Source organism: Schistocerca gregaria, chromosome X (genome assembly GCF_023897955.1).
Source record: "Schistocerca gregaria isolate iqSchGreg1 chromosome X, iqSchGreg1.2, whole genome shotgun sequence".
Taxonomy (NCBI): Eukaryota; Metazoa; Arthropoda; class Insecta; order Orthoptera; family Acrididae; genus Schistocerca; species Schistocerca gregaria.
In genome coordinates this window covers 862,112,351-862,133,955 of record NC_064931.1, presented here as the reverse complement: position 1 = coordinate 862,133,955, position 21,605 = coordinate 862,112,351, and the positions used below count along the sequence as shown (strand labels likewise).

At 39.1% G+C, this 21,605-nt stretch overlaps 1 protein-coding gene across 1 annotated transcript in view; it reads left to right on the top strand.

Annotated features, from left to right (window-relative positions):
* The window catches only part of LOC126299020 (prefoldin subunit 2-like), a 31,220-nt gene extending 9,947 nt beyond the window's left edge, over window positions 1–21,273 (top strand). Inside the window, exon 3 of the mRNA XM_049990657.1 lies at window positions 20,646–21,273. Coding sequence (XP_049846614.1) covers window positions 20,646–20,816 — 171 coding nt within the window. The 3' untranslated portion in view covers window positions 20,817–21,273. The remainder of the gene's footprint in view (window positions 1–20,645) is intronic.
* The last annotated feature ends 332 nt before the right edge of the window (window positions 21,274–21,605 follow it).

The window sequence follows — 21,605 nt, the reverse complement described above, 5'->3', positions numbered from 1 at the left end:
CTGTCAACCTGGTGTAAAATCAATGCTATTCATTTGACAGGCGACACATTTTCTATCGCTCCACGGTGGAAACTCGGTGATGCCGTGTCCACTGCAATCATAACTGACGATGTTGTTAGGTCAAGACAGGAAGACACAGGCGTTGTCTGAGTGGAGCTTCATGTTAATGGCCTTTCATAGGTGTGCTCTGAAGGCTTGTCTGCACCAGAATTGTACTCTATCAGATCTGCTACTGATCGCTGCCTATCCTGGATTACACTGTGGGGGATCTTCCGATCTCTGCGATCTGTGTTGAGATGTGGAATCCTATGCCATACGCCCTATTCGTTATTCCACTGACCTTCAACCACTTTCCGTAAGTGCTCATGACAGTAGTAACGCAAGCAAGTGACCAGCTTTGCCATTTGAGATTCTCATTTGCAGCCAGAGCACTGCAATAATGTGCTCTTTGTCATAACAGTATTAGTGTAAACCATTAAGACTCTAGTTACACCAACCAGTATAACTTAAGAATGACAGAAAATGGTTTAGATTTTAGTAATAATCCAAAAAACTGTCACGGATAGCACACAATTTCTTGCAACGTTTATACATGGCTATTTACATATTAAAAACTGTTTTATGGCGCTCTAGATTTTTATTGGGTTCTCTCACTCCTAGCCTAAAATCAACAGAATTACTATAATTGCTCAGTTATAGATTTACAGTTCTCATGTTTTTTGTCATTAGTGGAACGCTAAATGCATAGCTGTTTTTGTGAATTAGGTGCACACTTAATATCTTACCTTTCTTTAAATCTTGAAGTTTGTTCAAAAGATAACTTAACAACTGAAACAGCAACAGTGGGTGCAACTTTAAATTTAAATAGCTTCCAGTATAAAAAGCAAACGTTTGTCCTCCATCCTCATCTACAGAAGTGTCAACTTTAACTGTATTTCCTCAAATTCAGTTGATTCAGGAAACTGACATAAATATAATTACAAATAAAATTAAAAACAAAATCTTGGGCTCAGTGGTGGTACGTTTGACCCAGTTTTGTTATGGAAATGGCAACATTTAGATAGAATTCCTTACATCCCACTACAAATGAGAGTTAAGTTCTGGATCAAATAAAGTTACACATTGTCAAACATAGGCATCTATTGCAGCCAACTTCTGTAAAATTGCTATTAGGTTGGTGCACGAGTACATAGTGTTTTTGCATAAGTTTAATAAACACAACAGATACCCATTACAGAGACTTTAATTGTCAATAATATACTCTCCTTCACTATTCACAACAGCCTCACAACACTGGGTACTAATCACGTGTTTTGGAGGTGAAGGACTCGTTGAGCCATGTTCGGAGTACATTCTCATCCGGAAAGGAAGTTCCTCAAAGGTTGTTCAATAGAGCAAAAAGGGGAAAATCTGAGAATGTAAGGTCAGGTGAATAAGGTGGATGTGGAATGACTTCCCAACTCAACTCAACGGTGTTTTTTGTCAGTCTAGCAGAATGTGGGTTGGCGTTATGTAGTAATATAGCTTCATGCAGTATTCCTTGTTATTGATACCACATTTTTTAAGAGTAAATGTCAGCAGTGACGGTTAGGCCTCATGGAAGCAGTTTGTAGTACACCACACCACCAATGTTCCACCAGATGCACATACTGAGTGAGGTGGCACAGCGGTAAGTACACTGGACTCGAATTTGGGAGGACAATGGTTAAAATCCACATCCGGCCATCCTGATTTAGGTTTTCTATGATTTCCCTAAATCACTTCAGGCAAAGGCTGGGATGGTTCCTGTGAAAGGGCATGGCTGATTTCCTTCCTTATCCGATGCGACCGATCTTGCTGTTTGGCCCCTCCCCCCCCCCCCCCCCCCCCCAAATCAACCAACCAACCAGATGCATACCATTATCTTTTGTGGTTGCGAGCAGGTTTTCGTATTGGTACTTACTGCTTTGTTTGAGCTCAACCATTCCTTTTGTTTGCATAATGATACCACTTCTCATCACAAGTAATGATGCAGGATAGGAATGGTTGGTGTTGTTTAAGAGTCAATTTATGACGAGCAAGCAGAGATGCACGTATGGCCACCTGCTGATTTTTGTGATTTTTGGCTTAGAGCATGCGGTACCCATACACCACATTTTTGCACCTTCCCCATTGCATGCAGTGGTAGAATGATCACAGTTAATCACATTTGCCTGTTCTCAGGTACATTGATGTGGATCATAGTGGATTAATATGTTTGAACTATCTTCCTGAAGCTCTTCATCAACGTTGAGTCACTAATGTAAAAACAATAGTCCTTAAAATGAGAAAATAATTTTTTTTGCCGTGCTGTTTCCAGTGGCACTATCCACACACACAGCACACATTGTTGTGGCTGTGTGCAGTGCTGCCACCCCTCTGTTCAACTCAAACAGAAGACTATGTCGGCAGTGTTTAGACTTCTCCACTAGGCACTCCATTTTCTAGCATACACAGCTTCACTCACTATCTCCAAATGACAGTGTGTAAACTCAAATATCAACAGTGAACTACAAATAAAAATGACAATTGATAAATGAACCCATAGCAACCAGAATGCCAACATACAAAACCAAAATTTTATGAATTTGTGCATGAACCTAATATAAGAAATTCATGACCTGTGCCGACGGACCTACACTGGCAATTATAGTATTATTTCTAGTTTATTTTGTGTATGTGTGGGAATAGTTGCCATGAATGAACTACTTTGAAGAAGAAAACAGGCCACTTCTCTTATACTGCTTAGGTGCTGTATGTATATAGGCTACTGCTGCTATGACAAACTACACATTTATACAGTGTGTCAGAGGAGGAATGGTAAATTTTCAGAGATGTGAGAGGAACAGTCATTCAGAGCAAAAACACCTACTAGACATGGGCTATAAAATGCATTCCTAAAGAGCTATGAACACTTGCTCAGCTTAGTTATTGTGAATCACTTATCTTCTACTGAATAATTGCTCATAGCTCTTATGGTATGCATTTTACAGCACACGTTTACTAGACTTCGTTGCTCTTAGAAGGGCTGTTCCTGTCATATCCCCGATTATTGACAGTTTCTCCTGTGACACCTTGTGTAACTACTGATATCAGACACAATCTGTGCTGTCGTATTTATTGGAAAAGTTAAAAATATGTTTAATATTAAGCATTAGTATTAACTGTGACTTACATTTCTGAGATGAAATGTTCAGATAAATTGTCTCATAAGGCAGTCTTGTATTTTGTTTTTAAATATCCATGGATTTTCAATTTTGTTACTGATTTTGCATCAGAATATAAAGTTCTTTTCTGAACTACTGGCCAGTAAGCACGACTATTGTGGAATGTATTCTTCTGTTAGTTCTACGATTCTGAGTTTCCAAATTCTCTTAAATTATTTATTACAAATACCAGTAAATTTATTGCCACATAAATGTAAGAATCACAAGGTCCATGAAAATATTTGGGTATCAACTTTATACACGTTTCAGTGGCATTAATGTGACCACTGCCAATGTTAGACATAAACGTGTCATAACAACTCGGACGGCAGGTGGGTGCACTAGCAGTGGAGGGTATAGAAAGTGTGGCGGGAGGGATGTGGAAAACAGTGCAGTCGTTGCAATGCATAAATGGAGTGATTTATCTGACATCCAAAAGGGCATGATCATTGGCTTTCGGGCCAAGGGTGGAAGCATTTCAGAAAAGGCTTAGTTTGTAAACTGTTCTTGTGCTCCCAGGTTTAAATTATGCAGTGCATGGCAAATGGCGCTACCCAAAACCGGCACTGAGGCAGCTGTGGTGCACCACAGGCCATAGACGGCAAGGGTGAACAACGACTACAGAGACGCATGCGCACAGACATACCGTACAACTATTGAGCAACTCCTCCCCCCCCCCTCCCTCCCCCCCCGCCGCACACACACACACACCAGATGGAACAAAGGGCTACCAACAGTGTCTCCTCAATGACCTTTCAAAATGTTCAAATGTGTGCGAGCTCTTGCGGGACCAAACTGCAGAGGTCATCGGTCCCTAGACTTACCCACTACTTAAACTAACCTCTGCTAAGAAACACACACAGACACACACACACAGAGACACAGACACACACACACAGAGACACAGACACAGACACACAGAGACACAGACACACAGAGACACAGACACACAGAGACACAGACACACAGAGACACAGACACACAGAGACACAGACACACAGAGACACAGACACACAGAGACACAGACACACAGAGACACAGACACACAGAGACACAGACACACAGAGACACACACACAGAGACAGACAGACACACACACACACACACACACACACACACACACACACACACACACACACACACACACCCGAGGGAGGTCTCGAACCTCAGGTGGGAGGGGCCATGCAGTCAGTGAAATGGTGCTTCTAACTGCACCAGCAAATGACCTTTCAGTGAATGTTGCTGCATATGGGCCTCTGCAATAGGCATCTGATTCGTGCCTCCATTCTGATGACTGTTCATTGGCGATGAAGGCTGAAATATGTATGTCAGTATGGCAACTGGACATCCACTGAGTGGTGGCTGATGGTGTTTCCAGATCACTTACATTTTATGCTCCATTGTACTTACGGCCATTGGCATGTACAATGGGAAACACCTGAAAACAAATGCCCTGCAACAATCATTGGAAGGATCTGGGCTAGAAAAGGGAGCATTATGTTCTGGGGAATGTTTTCATGGCATTCTGTGGTTGATCTTGTCATTCTGAGAGGCACAGTGGATCAACACAGGTATGCATTTATCCGAGGAGACCACGTCCACCCCTCACCTTGTTTTTCCTCAGCATGATGGCATCTGCCAGCAAGACAATGCAATGTGTCACACACATCACAATGCATATGATTGGTTCGAATAGCACCAGGATGAGTTTACCATACTCCCCTCACTACGAAACTCACCGGATTTAAACCGAGTATAGAATCTATGAACACAGATCTGGCTGTATGCACTGTGAATCCTCATCTGAGAAACCTAACGCAGCTGGCCATGACACTGTAGTCGACGTGGTTTCACAGCCCTGTCAGTACCTTCCAAAACCTAATTGATTCTCTTCTTGCATGTCTTACACTAGTCCAAGCTACAAAAGGTGGTTATTCAAGCTTATGACAGCTGGTCACAATAATATGACAAGACGGTGTGAATACTCGCACTTCATGGTCAATCTGTATGAAGTGATTGAATCTGGAAGATGCTCCTCACTTGACCTTCTAGAGCTGTACAAAATTAGTTTGTAGGCTTAATGTGCCTAAGGGACTTCCACGAATGTCTGTAAAGTCTCAGCTCCATCTGTATTTTTGTGTAGGTACTAGACTTGCTTTCCCAAAGACCACATTCTTGTTAACTGGAAAACCCAAAAATATTCTCAAGTGTAGCAAGCCATTGTTTGACATAATGGGATCCTCCGACCTGTCATCCCCTTCTACTATTTGTGCAGAACACAGAAATAACCAAACAGAAAGCAGTGGCCATTGGTCAGCGCGTCTTAACTTATTAAAAAAGTTTGTCACAAGGAAATTGCCCGGTATGAAGAGAAGGAATAGGTAGTGAGTAAAGGATACTGAAAACATGAATGTTTGTCAGTGCATTGTCTATATGCCTGTAAACAATTCAGTAACAGAAGAAAATTTCTACAGCTGCATTCACCATGTTATCTGCCTCAAAAGTTAACAAAAGAACCAAATTTCGTCTGTATCTGACACCATACATCTTGAAATTGACACATAATTGTAAGATTATTTACACCACTGAAAAGAGAGCATTTAAGGCCACCAGAAAACAAAAACACCTATTTCATGTTGGAGTCATTGCAGTCAAGTTGCAAAGATTTGGTGCGCATTTGTAATAAAAAAAAAATTATAAAAAGAAATCCTTGTGTTGGTGCATCATCCTTGTGTTGGTGCATCGTGGCCGTGCTATGTTGCAATTATTAGGTAACTCCACTGCCAAGGGGCAATGCCTTATAAGCAGTCAAGGTCAACCATAGGTGGATATCTTTACTAATATTTCCCAGCCTAAATATGAATAAAGGATTCCCAAGCCACAGTTGGCCCTCTTTCAGGCTTCCAAGCCATAATTATCCCTAATTCAATTCAAAAGTCATGGCTGTAGAAAATACTGACACGAACTATTCACAGAACATCGGTAAAAAATGAATTCAATCTTAGGGAAGATCAGTTCGGTTTCTGGAGAAGTGTTGGAACGTCGGAGGTGATATTGCCCTAAGTCCTAATTTAGAAGATAGGTTAAGGAAAGGCAAATCTACATTTACAGCATTTGTAGTATTTTGCTAAGCAGCAATTCCTATGGGCTGTGTACCAACATTAATTTTACATTCTGATTTATAGAGTACACAGTGAGTGTGGACCTTCTGGAATCTACAGTCATACCACTGTAGAGGTAATTAAAAAAAAAAAAAAATGTAAATTTTACTTCAGGTCCGATTATTTCTTCCAAATAGTTTAGTAGCAAGTACTTTCCCTACTGTAATTTTTCTCCATCTATTTGAATGGCACCAGGCCATTTTGCCTGGATGAATTCTTCTGAATTCTTGAGCTTCAAAGAATTCTATAACCTTTTCCATATATTTTTTGGAAGCTTCTGTTGATGCACTCTCTTTGACTCTGCCAGTATTCCTTTTTCCATCTTCAACCTCTTTGCTTCATTGAAACATCATCTTAAACACAGAATTCTTCCGTATTCTTCTTAATATACCAGGAATTAAGGTCAAAACAAGATTTTTTCCCTTGATGATTGGCTGTGTTTAACTTTAATTTAGTTGATCATCTGCTTGTAATCAAAATAGTTAAAACAAATAAGACAATGATCCCAATAGGTTTCTCCAATTGACTGTGATTAAGTCCACCAACTATGCAGTTTTTGTTGAATCTCTGAATTCTGACAGAATGCATCAAAGATGCACATTCTTACTTGCACAATACCATAACAACCAAACACATTAGTGAGCCTGGTAGGTGAGTCCTTAAGATTAATCATTTGTCAGTAAAAGTGTATGCATGAACAGGGCATATAGCTATCAAAAATGTCTATTATGATTAAGAAAAAAGGACCATTTGACAAGGTGTCAACATTCCCACATTCAGAGAGACACTGCTTAGAAGTGAGCTACTTACAGAAACACCTGCTAAAAAAAAGACTGCCTACTTGAATGAGACATTGGGGGTATTCTCTGCTGCAGTGGAAGAAATAATTCCATTATCTCAAGCAGAAATGTGACCCCATGGCACATAATTATGAATATTGATATCAAAGAACTGCTGGAGGGATGGTCTGAATTACCGAGCAACAGGAAGTTAAACATGGACAAATTACAGTCATTGCATATCACTGCAGATTTAATGATTGTAAAGTGTTTCATTTTTATATAGTTGAACGGAGTCAGTATTTGTTTTCCTTATATAAAGGAAAATACATATGTCATTGTTAACAATTTAATGTTCTTGCTTTCCACATTTAAATTTACCACATTTCTATTACTTTAAGGAAAGTCACTATCTCCTGACCTTTCCATACCCTTGTAACAGTTTTATCCTCCTTCACCAAAGAAGACGAAGTAAATATTCCTGAATTTCAATCAAGAACAACTGCAAAGTTAAGAAACACAGAAATAGATATCCTCAGTGTCGCAAAGCAGCTTAAATCGCTTAATAAAAGCAGGGCTTCCGGTCCAGATTGTATACCAGTCACGTTCCTCTCAGATTATGCTGATACAATAGCTCTATATTTAGCAATTATATACAACCACTCGCTCACAGAAAGATCCATACCTCAAGACTGGAAAATTGCTCAAGTCACACCATTACCCAAAAAGGGAAGGAGGAGTACTCCGTTGAATTACAGGCCCATATCACTAACTTTGATTTGCAGTAGGGTTTTGGAACATATACTGTATTCAAACATTATGAAGTACCTCAAAGAAACAGATTTATTGACATGTAGTCAGCCCGGATTCAGAAAAAATAGTTCTTGCGATACACAACTAGCTCTTTATACTCGTGAAGTAATGAGTGCTATCAACAGGGGATGTAAAATTGGGTCCATATTTTTAGATTTTCTGAAGGTTTTTGACAGCGTTCCTCACAAGCAGTCTGCTAACCAAACTGCGTGTCTATGGAATATCTCGTCCGTTGTGCGACTTGTGGGCTTTCAAATAAAAATTGTGTGATGGCCCTCAACTACGTACCCTCAAACTCAGAGTTGATATATTTAAAGTTTTGGCTGGTTTCATTGTCTAGGGGCTGCGATACATAATTGCCGCATTACAAGCCAAATACTGTTGAGTCTACAGCATACAGTCTGAATAGACACATGAATTGAATGGCTGAAGGTTCGTATGACTCGGCAATTGCAAATCTTTTATGCAACATAGTAATTTATAAACGAAAGATTACAATTAAATAAAATCTGCAGGTACTACCTTAACGACTTTAAATGATGAGTACGATAGCAGAAGTACCTTTTAGAATGCAGTTTATTCCTGCAAAACACCTATTGGTGTCGATGTTCCAGCAATTAAATAAAATAAAAATTGAATAACAGGGAAACAGTAGATTCCTACTTCATGTAATTAGTTATGAACAACAACATAGCTCGCGAGACATTCACTTCTGATGCATACTACGTCTTCACTGCAGAAGCCACGGAAACCTCACAAGTGCGCAAGTCGGCACTAAGAAATATTTATGTCTCCCACTACCATGCGCAAAACTGTTCCACTCTCCAAGTCATTCTCGTGACTCTGCATCCATCGCACTGTAATGTCCAGGACTCTCCCGTGTCCTGTGTGACTGTCCTTCGCGCCGCACTGTTCAGAACTCCCCCTGTCCTCTCCGGAAAACGATGCTCCTCCCCAGCCTCCATATGTCTCCCACGTGTCCTTTTTGGAATGATCCATGTGATTGGCTGGAGCACTCCTGCCATGTCTCAAAGCCAACGCACACACTCATACATATTGAAACACATACGAAATGTTGGATTTATATTTGAATAACTTGAAATTAAATAAATATTCCTACGGCTGGACCATAAACACGCTCTAACACACATTATAAATACATAAACAAATCAAATAAACATATATTGAAGGAATAGAAACAAAAGGTAGGCCTGTAGGCTAATGTATCTGTGCTTTTTAAAAAACACTAAATGTTTAACCAATTTCTTCATTAATAGTATATATCGGATATAAACAAAGACATAGAGAAATAAATATATTTATAAGCATGCTGTTACCATTTTTTTGTGTAATTGTGGAGTACTTGTGGCCTGGTGCAATTAGTAGTAATACACCACTTTGACCTCCAATAACTTGTGTACTTCAAGTTACATGCCTGAAATTCATACCAATTTGGTTTACACTAATAGCTTTCTAAAGATATGTTGATAGACAAAATCAGATTAACTGTTTAGATTTTGGAAATTCGTTGCTGGATGTTACTCGTATAATTTAATTTATTCACACACTAAAGTTTGAAATAATAAAGATATTGAAAATCTGATTACACCATCAAAATCGCCATGCAAATAATGGTAATGTGCATGTTTCTTTTTGCAGTATCATGGTTTATCTGGCTGCTATTAATTTCTATACTAACTGTGAAATGTCTGCCATTAAGGTTCCACAAAGTGCGACATCTTTGGCACTCTCGGCATAAAAATCTCTTTCATTGACACAGCGTCACCAAGGAATTCCCAGCCACACGGTCGGATAGCAACCACGTGGTCCCGCTATTGTGCGGCATCAGACGGTTGCTAACGAGCATCCTGTATGGCTGCCCCAACTCCGAACATAGAATATTTCCAGGGTGCCACAACTCACCTGTTACCTCACAGGCTGGATTCGTGATGTCGTGTCAGAAAGATCACAGTTGGTAGCAATTGACGCAGTGTCATAAAGTAAAACAGAAATAGTGTCTGGTGTTCCCCAAGCAAGTGTTATAGGCCCTTTATTGTTCCTGATCTATATTAACGACGTACGAGACAATTTCAGTAGCTGTCTTACGTTGTTTATAGGTGAATCTGTCGTTTATCATCTTCTAAAGTCATCAGATGACCAAAACGAATTGCAAAAGGATCTAGATAAGATATCTGTATGGTGCAAAAAGTGGCAATTGACCCTGACTAAAGAAAAGTGTGAAGTTATTGACACAAGTATTAAAAGAAATCTGCTAAATTTCGGTATGCGATAAGTCACACAAATCTGAATTTTGTAAATTCAACTCAATACTTAAGGATTACCGTAAATTGGAACGATCGCATAGATCATTTTGTGGGTAGAGCCAACCAAAGACTGCAGCTCATTGGCAGAACACTTGGAGTGTGCAACAGGTCTACTAAAGAGACTGCTTACACCACACTTGTCCGTCTTATTCTGGAGTATTGCTGTGCAGTGTGGGACCCGCATCAGATGGGACTGAAGGATGACATCGAAAAAGTACAAAGAAAGGCAGCTTGTTTTGTATTATCGCGAAGTAGGGGAGATAGTGCCACAGACATAAGTGAATTGGAGTGGCAATCATTAAAACAGAGGTGTTTTCGTTGGAACGGGATCTTCTCATGAAATTTTAATCACCAGTTTTCTCCTCCAATTGCAAAAACATGCTGTTGGTACCCACCTACAGGGAGAAATGTTCACCACAATAAAGTAAGAGAAATCAGGATTCGCACAGAGAAATTTAAGTGCTCATTTTTCCTGCATGCCGTTGGAGAGTGGAGCGGTAGAGAGACAGCTTGAAGGTGGTTCATTGAACCCTCTGCCAGGCACTTTATTGTGAATAGCAGAGTAATCACGTAGATGTAGGTGTTAATTAGAAAACAGTACACTATATCACACTAATCACAAAGTCAACTTTGAACACAATTCAGCAGTATTGATTGGAAATTTTTGATTCTTGCACATTCAAAATATAGCAGGGGATTTTACGCACTTTCTTTCTTCTTTATATGTATAATGTTTCTGGAGCACACTTCCTGAAGATCTTTGTATCCTGATGTATCAAACGTATAACAGGACATTCAGATCTGTAACCTATTTGAACTTCTTGTGCTTCCCATTCAACCAGAGCAAGTTGGAGACAGTGAAATAGTCCAAAATCTGTCTCTGGAAAAACCTGCTTAAAGACTATCACTAGATTTACCACAAATGTGGTCACTCATGAAAAGAAAACAGATTCATAGAGCCTGCCTGTCAACTCATTTAAATCTACATTTATAATGGTGAAAACAATCAATTATTGACAAAATTATTTAATTGGGATAGGTAAAAAAATATAATCGCCAAGCTGAGGCAGAACATATAAATAAAAGATGGTTGTCAAGAAACGGAATGTGGGACCTTAGTTAAGATAGTGTAGACGAATGGATTAGCTGGCACATAAGGTAGTAAAGGGACAACAAAAAAGGCTGAGAAGAGGGTTACATAAGAAGAAATGATGGCCACATGCGCTAATATAACAACCCAATCAATCAATTATTGACCAAATTATTTAATTGGATAGATAAAAAAATCTACTCACCAAGCGGTGGCAGAACACACTATTAAAACTAAGGTTCCACATTGAGTTTCTTGACAACTGTCTTTAATGTGCGTGTTCTGCTGCCAGTTAGTGAGTAGATTTTTTTATACATCTATATTTATGTTACACAAGCCACCTTGCAGGTTGTTTTGGTAGAAACATTGTCTACTTTCCTCTGCCTTCACATTCACAAATGATGTGGCTGTTGGTAAGCCAATGTATAAGCTCAACTTTCTACATTTAAAAAAATGCTGTTGTGGATATTTTGTTAGTATGTGGAATTTTTTTTTTATTGCTTGGTTCTTCTTGAAAAACTGATTGTTTGGATTTTAAAAGGAAGCGTATCCATGATTCGGGATGCTATCTTGTAATGTGTACAGCTGGGGTACTGTTTTCTGAACAGTGTGGTGCTAAAATAATTGAATTGGATGCCAAGATAGCTTCCTTGAGAATGAAAATGAAGACTGGTTCTCTAATGAGCTTGTTATTCATAAGATGTTTAAACCTAATACCCATTTTTCCTCAGGGAATTGTTTGAGCATATCTGTTGGGCACTTGTATTATATTGAACGAGTCAATGACCAAGCACACAGCTCTCTTTTGAATCTTCATTCTCTGTAAAGTGTGGCATTGTCACGATAGAGAAGTCTACTGTGATTGAATCGTATTTGACATGTGATCAGCTGACAAAAACACAATTATTTTGTTACATAACTATGATAATGAAAGATGAAAAGCCTTGATAGGTGTCATCATGAATGGTGCTCATGTATGTATTATAAAAAAAATCTGTCTTGATCACACTTCATTTTTTGTCAGCAATAGTTATAATAAAATTTGGCGGACTGCATCTGATAATGGTGGTAGTCTGCCAAAATGCGTTATAATAATCGATGTGGAAAAATAAAGTGAGACTCTGACTGTTGCTCAACTGTGTAAGTTTATAACCAGTTTCTATTGTTGCAGTAAACATCTATTCATATCTTTAAGAATTGGACAAAAATATGTAAACACTGCGAGAAATGCATGCTTGAACATAAATATAGATGCCAGCCAAGTTTACAGGTTGTATATGACTACAAATGGTGTCTGGGCAATGTTGTAATGCATTGCAAGTGTCAGTTGTAGTCAGGACAATGTTCTGTGTAGTTGCAAGTATATTATATCAGAGTTAAGTGAATTTGAACATAGGTGAATTGTTGGTGCTTGTATGATGCTTCCATAAAAATGGGAGCCGAAGTGTTTGGTGTTTCAAGAGACCCCGTATCAAAGGTTTATACTGCCTACAGGGAAAACGCGAGAACATCATCAGCTAAGTCACAATATGTACAAAGCTGTGTGTTGAGTGATTGTGACTGATCATCGTTGAAGAGGATTGTGACAGGAAAGCGGAAGACAGCAACAGAAGTCACTGTAGACCTGAATGTTGCATTCGTGAATCCCATCAGCAACAAGACAACACAAAGACAGCTCCATAAGCAGGGAATTAAGACGAGCTGTAATTCCATAACTACTCAAGAGTGATGCAAATTCCCATGACAGGAAATCATGGTGCTGAAGCTGTGAAACCTGGGCTACAGAGCAATGGAAAAAACCATTTGGTCAGATGAATGTTGGTCCATGTGGTTTCCAACTTCTGGCTGAGTTTATGTCCCAAGAATGCGACATGGAGGGTCCTCAGTGATAATTCGGGGAGCTGTATAGTGGTATTCAATGGCCCAGTGCTTGCTCTAAAAGGTCCCAATACTGCCAAGGGTTATGAGAACATTTTGGCTCATCAACTCCATCCCATGCTACAAAGTTTGTTCCCTAATAGTGAAGCAGTGTTCAAAGATCAGGGCCTTTGTTCACACAGTTCCTATAACTCATTAGGCCGGAGTGGCTGTGCGGTTCTGAGTGCTACAGTCTGGAGCCGAGCGACCGCTACGGTCGCAGGTTCGAATCCTGCTTCGCGCATGGATGTGTGTGATGTCCTTAAGTTAGTTAGGTTTAATTAGTTCTAAGTTCTAGGCGACTGATGACCTCAGAAGTTAAGTCGAATAGTGCTCAGAGCCATTTGTAAGCATTAGGATGAATTGTTGCATCTCCCCTGGCCAGAACAGTCACCATGTCTCAAAGTTATTGAGCTGTTGTGGTCTACTTTGGAGAGAAGAATGTACTATTGCTACCATCTCTGTTGTTGTCACCTGTACTTTTAACAATTTTGCAGGTAGATTGTTGTAAGATTGCCTTCAAAACCATACAGCACCTGTATTTATCCAGTCTGAGATGACTGGAAATAGTTTTGAATGCCAGTAGGGTTCCTACACCATGTATGAAAAAAATGAAACATACAATTAAAGATTATGATGTATTTGAAATATAAGCTGACAGTAAAAATAGTACACCTATTATAAAAAGAAGGCCAAGTGCGAGTTGGACTCTGACTGATGGTTCCTTGTAAATCTAATTATGTATATAGATGATTAACCCATCCCAGGAATCGAGAATCTTGACAGTTTTTGCCTGTTAACGATATCATTACTGGCAAGATATCGGTCCTGGGAATTCCAACTTTTTCAAGAATGTTTTAAGCTTAAATTTTTTGTGTAATTTTTTATTTGCTATTGTAATTTCTGAGGAAATGGGTCTTAACAGATGGACAGACTGACAGATGACAAAGTGGCCCTATAAGGGTTTCATTTTTACTGATTGAGGTACAGGATCCTAATGAATCTGTCATACTGTGGCAGTATTTTAAATAAATAGTGCATGTTTATCTCTGCTGATTCTACCTCATAGTGGGTTCAGGAATGTGTGTGTTTTTCTAAGTCACCTCATTAAATGAGTTTTATGTAGGTGTTTCACCTTAAATTGCATTGGACACATTCACCTAGATATTTTGTTGTTGTTGTTGTTGTCTTCAGTCCAGAGACTGGTTTGATGCAGCTCTCCATGTTACTGTATCCTGTGCAAGCTTCTTCATCTCCCAGTACCTACTGCAACCTACATCCTTCTGAATCTGCTTAGTGTATTCATCTCTTGGTCTCCCTCTATGATTTTTTACCCTCCGCACTGCCCTCTAATACTAAATGGGCGATCCCTTGATGCCTCAGAACATGTCCTACCAACCGATCCCTTCTTCTGGTCAAGTTGTGCCACAAACTTCTCTTCTCCCCAATCCTATTCAATACTTCCTCATTAGTTATGTGATCTACCCATCTAATCTTCAGCATTCTTCTGTAGCACCACATTTCAAAAGCTTCTATTCTCTTCTTGTCCAAACTAGTTGTCGTCCATGTTTCACTTCCATACATGGTTACACTCCATACAAATACTTTCAGAAACAACTTCCTGACATTTAAATCTATACTCGATGTTAACAAATTTCTCTTCTTCAGAAACACTTTCCTTGCCATTGCCAGTCTCCATTTTATATCCTCTCTACTTCGACCATCATCAGTTACTTTATGACCCCATTAATTGGTAACCATTGATAAAACAATAATAGAGGTATCTATTTATTTATTTATTTCTGCACATTGTTAAATTCTTGTGTGTCAAGTAAGCTGCTAGTGCCCACATAAAGTGTCAATCTGTGCTGGTCTTTTTGTATTTCACTACAGTTTTCAGGTATCAAAGCTTCTTGTAGACACTAGCTTCATCTACAAGGAACTGCATTGAGCTTCCACAGTGCTATCCAGTAGCTTCTTTATATCTATTGTGAAAGTATTGAATCTGTAAAAATTCCTTTTTGTTTACCTGAACATACTTTCACATAGTGAAGGGAGACGAAAATTTAATAGTCATTGGTGCCTGGAATTCGACAGTAGGAAAAGGAAGAGAAGGAAACGTAGTAGGTGAATATGGATTGGGGCTAAGAAATGAAAGAGGAAGCCGCCTGGTAGAATTTTGCACAGAGCATAACATAATCATAGCTAACACTTGGATCAAGAATCATGAAAGAAGGTTGTATACATGGAAGAACCCTGGAGATACGAGGTGCATTCAAGTTACAAGGCCCCTGATTTTTTTTCTGATTAACTACTCACCGGAAATCGATGAAACTGGCGTTACTTCTCGATGTAATCGCCCTGCAGACGTACACATTTTTCACAACGCTGGCACCATGATTCCATGGCAGCGGCGAAGGAATCTTTAGGAGTCTGTTTTGACCACTGGAAAATTGCTGAGGCAATAGCAGCACGGCTGGTAAATTTGCGGCCATGGAGAGTGTCTTTCATTGTTGGAAAAAGCCAAGTCACTAGGAGCCAGGTCAGGTGAGTAGGGAGCATGAGGAATCACTTCAAAGTTGTTATCACGAAGAAACTGTTCCATAACGTCAGCTTGATGTGCGGGTGCTTTGTCTTGGTGGAACAGCACACGCGCAGCCCTTCCCGAATGTTTTTGTTGCAGTGCAGGAAGGAATTTGTTCTTCAAAACATTTTCGTAGGATGCACCTGTTACCGTAGTGCTCTTTGGAACGCAATGGGTGAGGATTACGCCCTCACTGTCCCAGAACATGGACACCATCATTTTTTCAGCACTGGCGGTTACCCAAAATTATTTTGGTGGCGATGAATCTGTGTGCTTCCATTGAGCTGACTGGCGCTTTGTTTCTGGATTGAAAAATGGCATCCACGTCTCATCCATTGTCACAACCGACGAAAAGAAAGTCCCATTCATGCTGTCGTTGCGCGTCAACATTGCTTGGCAACATGCCACACGGGCAGCCATGTGGTCGTCCGTCAGCATTCGTGGCACCCACCTGGATGACACTTTTCGCATTTTCAGGTTGTCATGCAGGATTGTGTGCACAGAACCCACAGAAATGCCAAGTCTGGAGGCGATCTGTTCAACAGGTATTCTGTGATCCCCCAAAACAATTCTCTCCACTTTCTCGATCATGTCGTCAGACCGGCTTGTGCGAGCCCGACGTTCTTTCGGTTTGTTGTCACACAATGTTCTGTCTTCATTAAACTGTCGCACCCACTAACGCACTTTCGACACATCCATAACTCCATCACCGCATGTCTCCTTCAACTGTCGATGAATTTAAATTGGTTTCACACCACGCATATTCAGAAAACGAATGATTGCACGCTGTTCAAGTAAGGAAAAAGTCGCCATTTTTAAGTATTTAAAACAGTTCTCATTCTTGCCGCTGGCAGTGAAATATCATCTGCCATGTGGTGCTGCCATCTCTGGGACATATTGACAATGAACGCGGCCTCATTTTAAAACAATGTGCATGTTTCTCTCTCTTTTCCAGTCCGGAGAAAAAAAAAATCGGAGTCCTTAGAACTTGAATGCACCTCGTACTAGAAGGTTTCAGATAGATAATATAATGGTAAGACAGAGATTTAGGAACTAAGTTTTAAATTGTAAGACATTTCCAGGGGCGGGTGTGGACTCTGACCACAATCTGTTGGTTATGAACTGTAGACTAAAACTGAAGAAACTGAAATAACTAGAGGTTGTACAGAGTTTCAGGGAGAGCATAAGGAAACAATTGACAGGAATGGGGGAAAAATACAGTAGAAGAAGAATGGGTAGCTTTGAGGAATAAAATAGTGAAGGCAGCAGAGGATCAAGTAGATAAAAAGACGACACCTAGTAGAAATCATTGGGTAACAGAAGAGATACTGATTTACTTGATGAAAGGAGAAAGTACAAAAATGCAGTAAGTGAAGCATGCAAAAAGGAATACAAATGTCTCAAAAATGAGATTGACAGGAAGTGCAAAATAGCTAAGCAGGGATGGCTAGAGGACAAATGTAAGGATGTAAAGGCTTATCTCACAAGGGGTACTACAATAGATACTGCCTACAGGAAAATTAAAGAGACCTTTGGAGAAATGAGAACCACTTGCATGAATATCAAGAGCTCAGATGGAAACCCAGTTATAAGCAAAGGAGGGAAAGAAGAAAGATGGTAGGAGTATATAGAGGCTCTATGCAGGGGCGATGTTCTTGAGGACAATATTATGGAAATGGAAGACGGTGTAGGTGAAGGTGAAATGGGAGATATGATACTGCGTGAAGAGTTTGACAGGTCTCTGAAAGACCTAAGTCGAAACAAGGCCCCAGGAGTAGACAACATTCCATTAGAACTGCTGACAGCCTTGGGAGAGCCAGTCCTGACAAAACTCTACCATCTGGTGAGCAAGATGTATGAGACAGGCGAAATTCCCTCAGACTTCAAGAAGAATATAATAATTCCAATCCCAAAGGTAGTAGGTGTTGACAGATGTGAAAATTACCAAGCTATCAGTTTAATAAGTCACAGCTGCAAAATACTAATGCGAATTCTTTACAGACAAATGGAGAAACTGATAGAGCTGACCTCGGGGGAGATTCCGTAGAAATGTTGGAACACGTGAGGCAATACTGACGCTACGACTTACCTTAGAAGAAAGATTAAGGAAAGGCAAACCTACATTTCTACCTTGTGTAGACTTAAAGAAAGCTTTTGACAATGTTGATTGGAATACTCTCTTTCAAATTCTGAAGGTGGCAGGGGTAAGATACAGGGAGCGAAAGGCTATTTACAATTTGTACAGAAAGCAGATGGCAGTTATAAGAGTCGAGGGACATGAAAGGGAAGCCGTAGTTGGGAAGGGAGTCAGACAGGGCTGTAGTCTCTCCTCGATGCTATTCAATCTGTATATTGAGCAAGCAGTAAAGGAAACAGAAGAAAACTTCGGAGTAGGTATTAAAAACCATGGAGAAGAAATAAAACCTGAGGTTCACCGATGACATTGTAATTCTGTCAGAGACAGCAAGAGACTTGGAAGAGCAGTTGAACGGAATGGACACTGTCTTGAAAGGAGGGTATAAGATGAACATCAACAAAAGCAAAACGAGGATAATGGAATGTAGTCGAATTAAGTCGGGTGATGCTGAGGGAATTAGATTAAGAGTTTTGCTATTTGGGGAGCAAAATAACTGACCATGGTCGAAGTAGAGAGGATATAAAATGTAGACTGGCAAAGGAAAGGAAAGGGTTTCTGAAGAACAGAAATTTGTTAACATTGAGTATAGATTTAAGTGTCAGGAAGTCGTTTCTCAAAGCATTTGTATGGGGTGTAGCCAAGTATGGAAGTGAAACATGGACGATAAATAGTTTGGACAAGAAGAAAATAGAAGCTTTCGAAATGTGGTGCTACAGAAGAATACTGAAGATTAGATGGGTAGATCACATAACTAATTAGGAAGTATTGAATAGAATTGGGGAGAAGAGGAGTTTGTGGCACAACTTGACTAGAAGAAGGGATCGGTTGTTGGGACATGTTCTGAGGCATGAAAGGATCACCAATTTAGTACGTGAGGGCAGTGTGGAGGGTAAGAATCATAGAGGGAGACCAAGAGATGAATACACTAAGCAGATTCAGAAGGATGTAGGTTGCAGTAGGTACTGGGAGGTGGAGGCTTGCACAGGATAGAGTAGCATGGAGAGCTGCATCAAACCAGTCTCAGGACTGAAGACCACAACTACTACTTTCACATCTGAAGATTGTTTTCTCTGTTGAGAATCAAATAGAGAGAGCTGTCTTAGCAAGTTTTCAAACCATCCAGAGTGATGGTGATATTCCATTTCCTAAAATTTTGTTGATTATTGAAGCCAAATTGATTCCTGTAGAGCTGTTTTTCACCGTTCCCAATCGACCTCTCATCCTAGTAAGTTCATAATACTCAGAGTGCTCTGGTAGTTCCTTTGGGCATATATGTTTCATTGTTACCTTAAATAATTACTCTGTATTGTATACAGTGGTTGCATTAAACTGATTAAATATTTGATCTATAGTAAGAGATGTAAGCCTTTTCCTGATGTCCTGACACTTACAAAATGTAGAACAGGGAAAATGAAAGTAACTCTAGACACTTATTTCATTGTACAAATGTGTAACCATTTCTATTGTCATGACAACCACCTTCACATATGTGAAAAGAAGAGATTCTTTACTTGGTCTATATAGGTACCTTGTGAAGCAAATGGAGTTTGGAAAATTTTTCGAGTTTTCTACGTATAGAACTTTTCTTAATTTCTCAACTGTAATATGATGTTTACAAGTTTTTTTATATGTTTGAAGCCATTGATAACCACATTCCACCCATAGCCTCATATTCCCACTGGGATCCTTATACAGTTAAAATGTGTGTGATTGTATGGTGTCAGTCACTATGCTGGTTACATAGTACACACAAATAGTTGCTATTATGATAGCTACTGGTCAAAGCTGATGAGTTTTATTGTATTATTCACTACTTCCACAACTGACTACTGCTATCTGCAAAGTAATTAGTAGTCAGCATATCTTTCTTGGGAAGTTTTCTGTGGGTTTAAGGCATGCATAACACAAGGGCCTTCAAGAAGGCTGTGTACAAGGTAGAGAAAACACAAAGTATTCTTTTGGAGGAGGGGGGGGGGGGGGGTAATGAAATGGTGAGTACGATGATCAAACTAATAGAAAATACTTGTTGCCCTCTGAGAAACTTTGAACTATAGACAGTCATGTCTATTACATTTGTATGACTTATTTTGCTAATTTATCAGAGAAATAAAATGATCTGTGAAAAATGTTCCACAATAGAACCATACGTTCATATGAGGCAATGTCTGTATCATCCCATTCAGATGTAGATAACTTCAGTTTAGTGTCAAGCATTCCAAAATGAGAACTTTTATGATGGTGCAGTATTCCAGTTCATCCATTTGAAAGAAGCACACAGAACAGAATTACAAAATTGTTCTACAAATAAAGTTAAACATTAACTTAAATGTATGTGGACTGTGTAGTAATATAGCAAACACATTTTGTCAGTATCACTGCCGTCTTTTGTGTTAGTTCCAGATTTTTCTCCTTTACATTTTCAGAACAGTACCCATATGTGTAATTGAGCTGACTTGTATAATTTCGTTTTCCTGTGCCCCTGGTGTAGTGTGTTTCTGAACCGAAAATTTTATTCATTGTAATAGTTCGTTAAGCCAAGAAAATTTTGTGACTGATAAACTTATTTTGCAGAAATTCAATGTTGAGTGGGTAATATATTTGTATTTTTTTTAATAGTTGGTGAAATTCATTGAAGATGTCACTGATGATGTAAAGGGAAAGGATAAAGAAATAAAAGCATATAGACAACAATTTAGTGGTGACCTAAAGGAACAGGATCATAGTGCTGGAGAGATTACGGATGGCCCAAGACATCGTGCAGGTGGTGTTCTTGTTGGCAAATCGTAAGCCAAAGCATGTATTTAAATGTGTGTTAATGCTAAATACCTGGACATTGTGCAACATTTACCATTTCTCTTGCAATGAAATTGATGACTGTTGTAAATAATAATAGCCTACCGGCATTGCTTTAAAATTTTGTTGGAGGTTTTTATGCTGTTCTTTTGTTTTATATGAATCTGTGTTAATTTCTCTCTTAACTTAATTACAGAAATGATTGTAAGATACCTTCAGGTACTTTGCGTCCAGAAATAACTTTAAGTAGCATTATAAAACATTTTAAAGTGAACCTAGTTGTAGGTTGCCATCTGTTTTCCACCATCAGTTACTTCTGTGTATACTGTTACTTCATTTATTTTTACACACTTTTATGTTTAGCTGTCATTTTGAGATTTGGTGGTTTTTGTGTTGACTACTGTTTTTCCACGATCATTAAATGCTGAATAAAAAGTTGTATGTGGTTTTATTTTCGATTTTTACAAAATACAGTAATTTCTCAAACTTCAGCCCAAAAAGTAACATTTTAAATGATAATTTTCATGTTTTTGTGAATAGAATTATTTAAAACATTGAAATGTGATCAATATACTGTTTACTTTGTAGCATGAACATTTTGCAGAACTATTGCAGTGATCTTGAATGGAATTTCTACAAAAAAGGGTGAAGTACTTTCAGGGAATAGTTTTGAGCTGAAAACATACTTTTTGTTCCTATCTGAAATGTGAATAATCTTAGATTAAAGTTAATTTAGTTTAGCTGAATGCGGTGTACAGAAGTATTTTAGCATAAGATATGAAA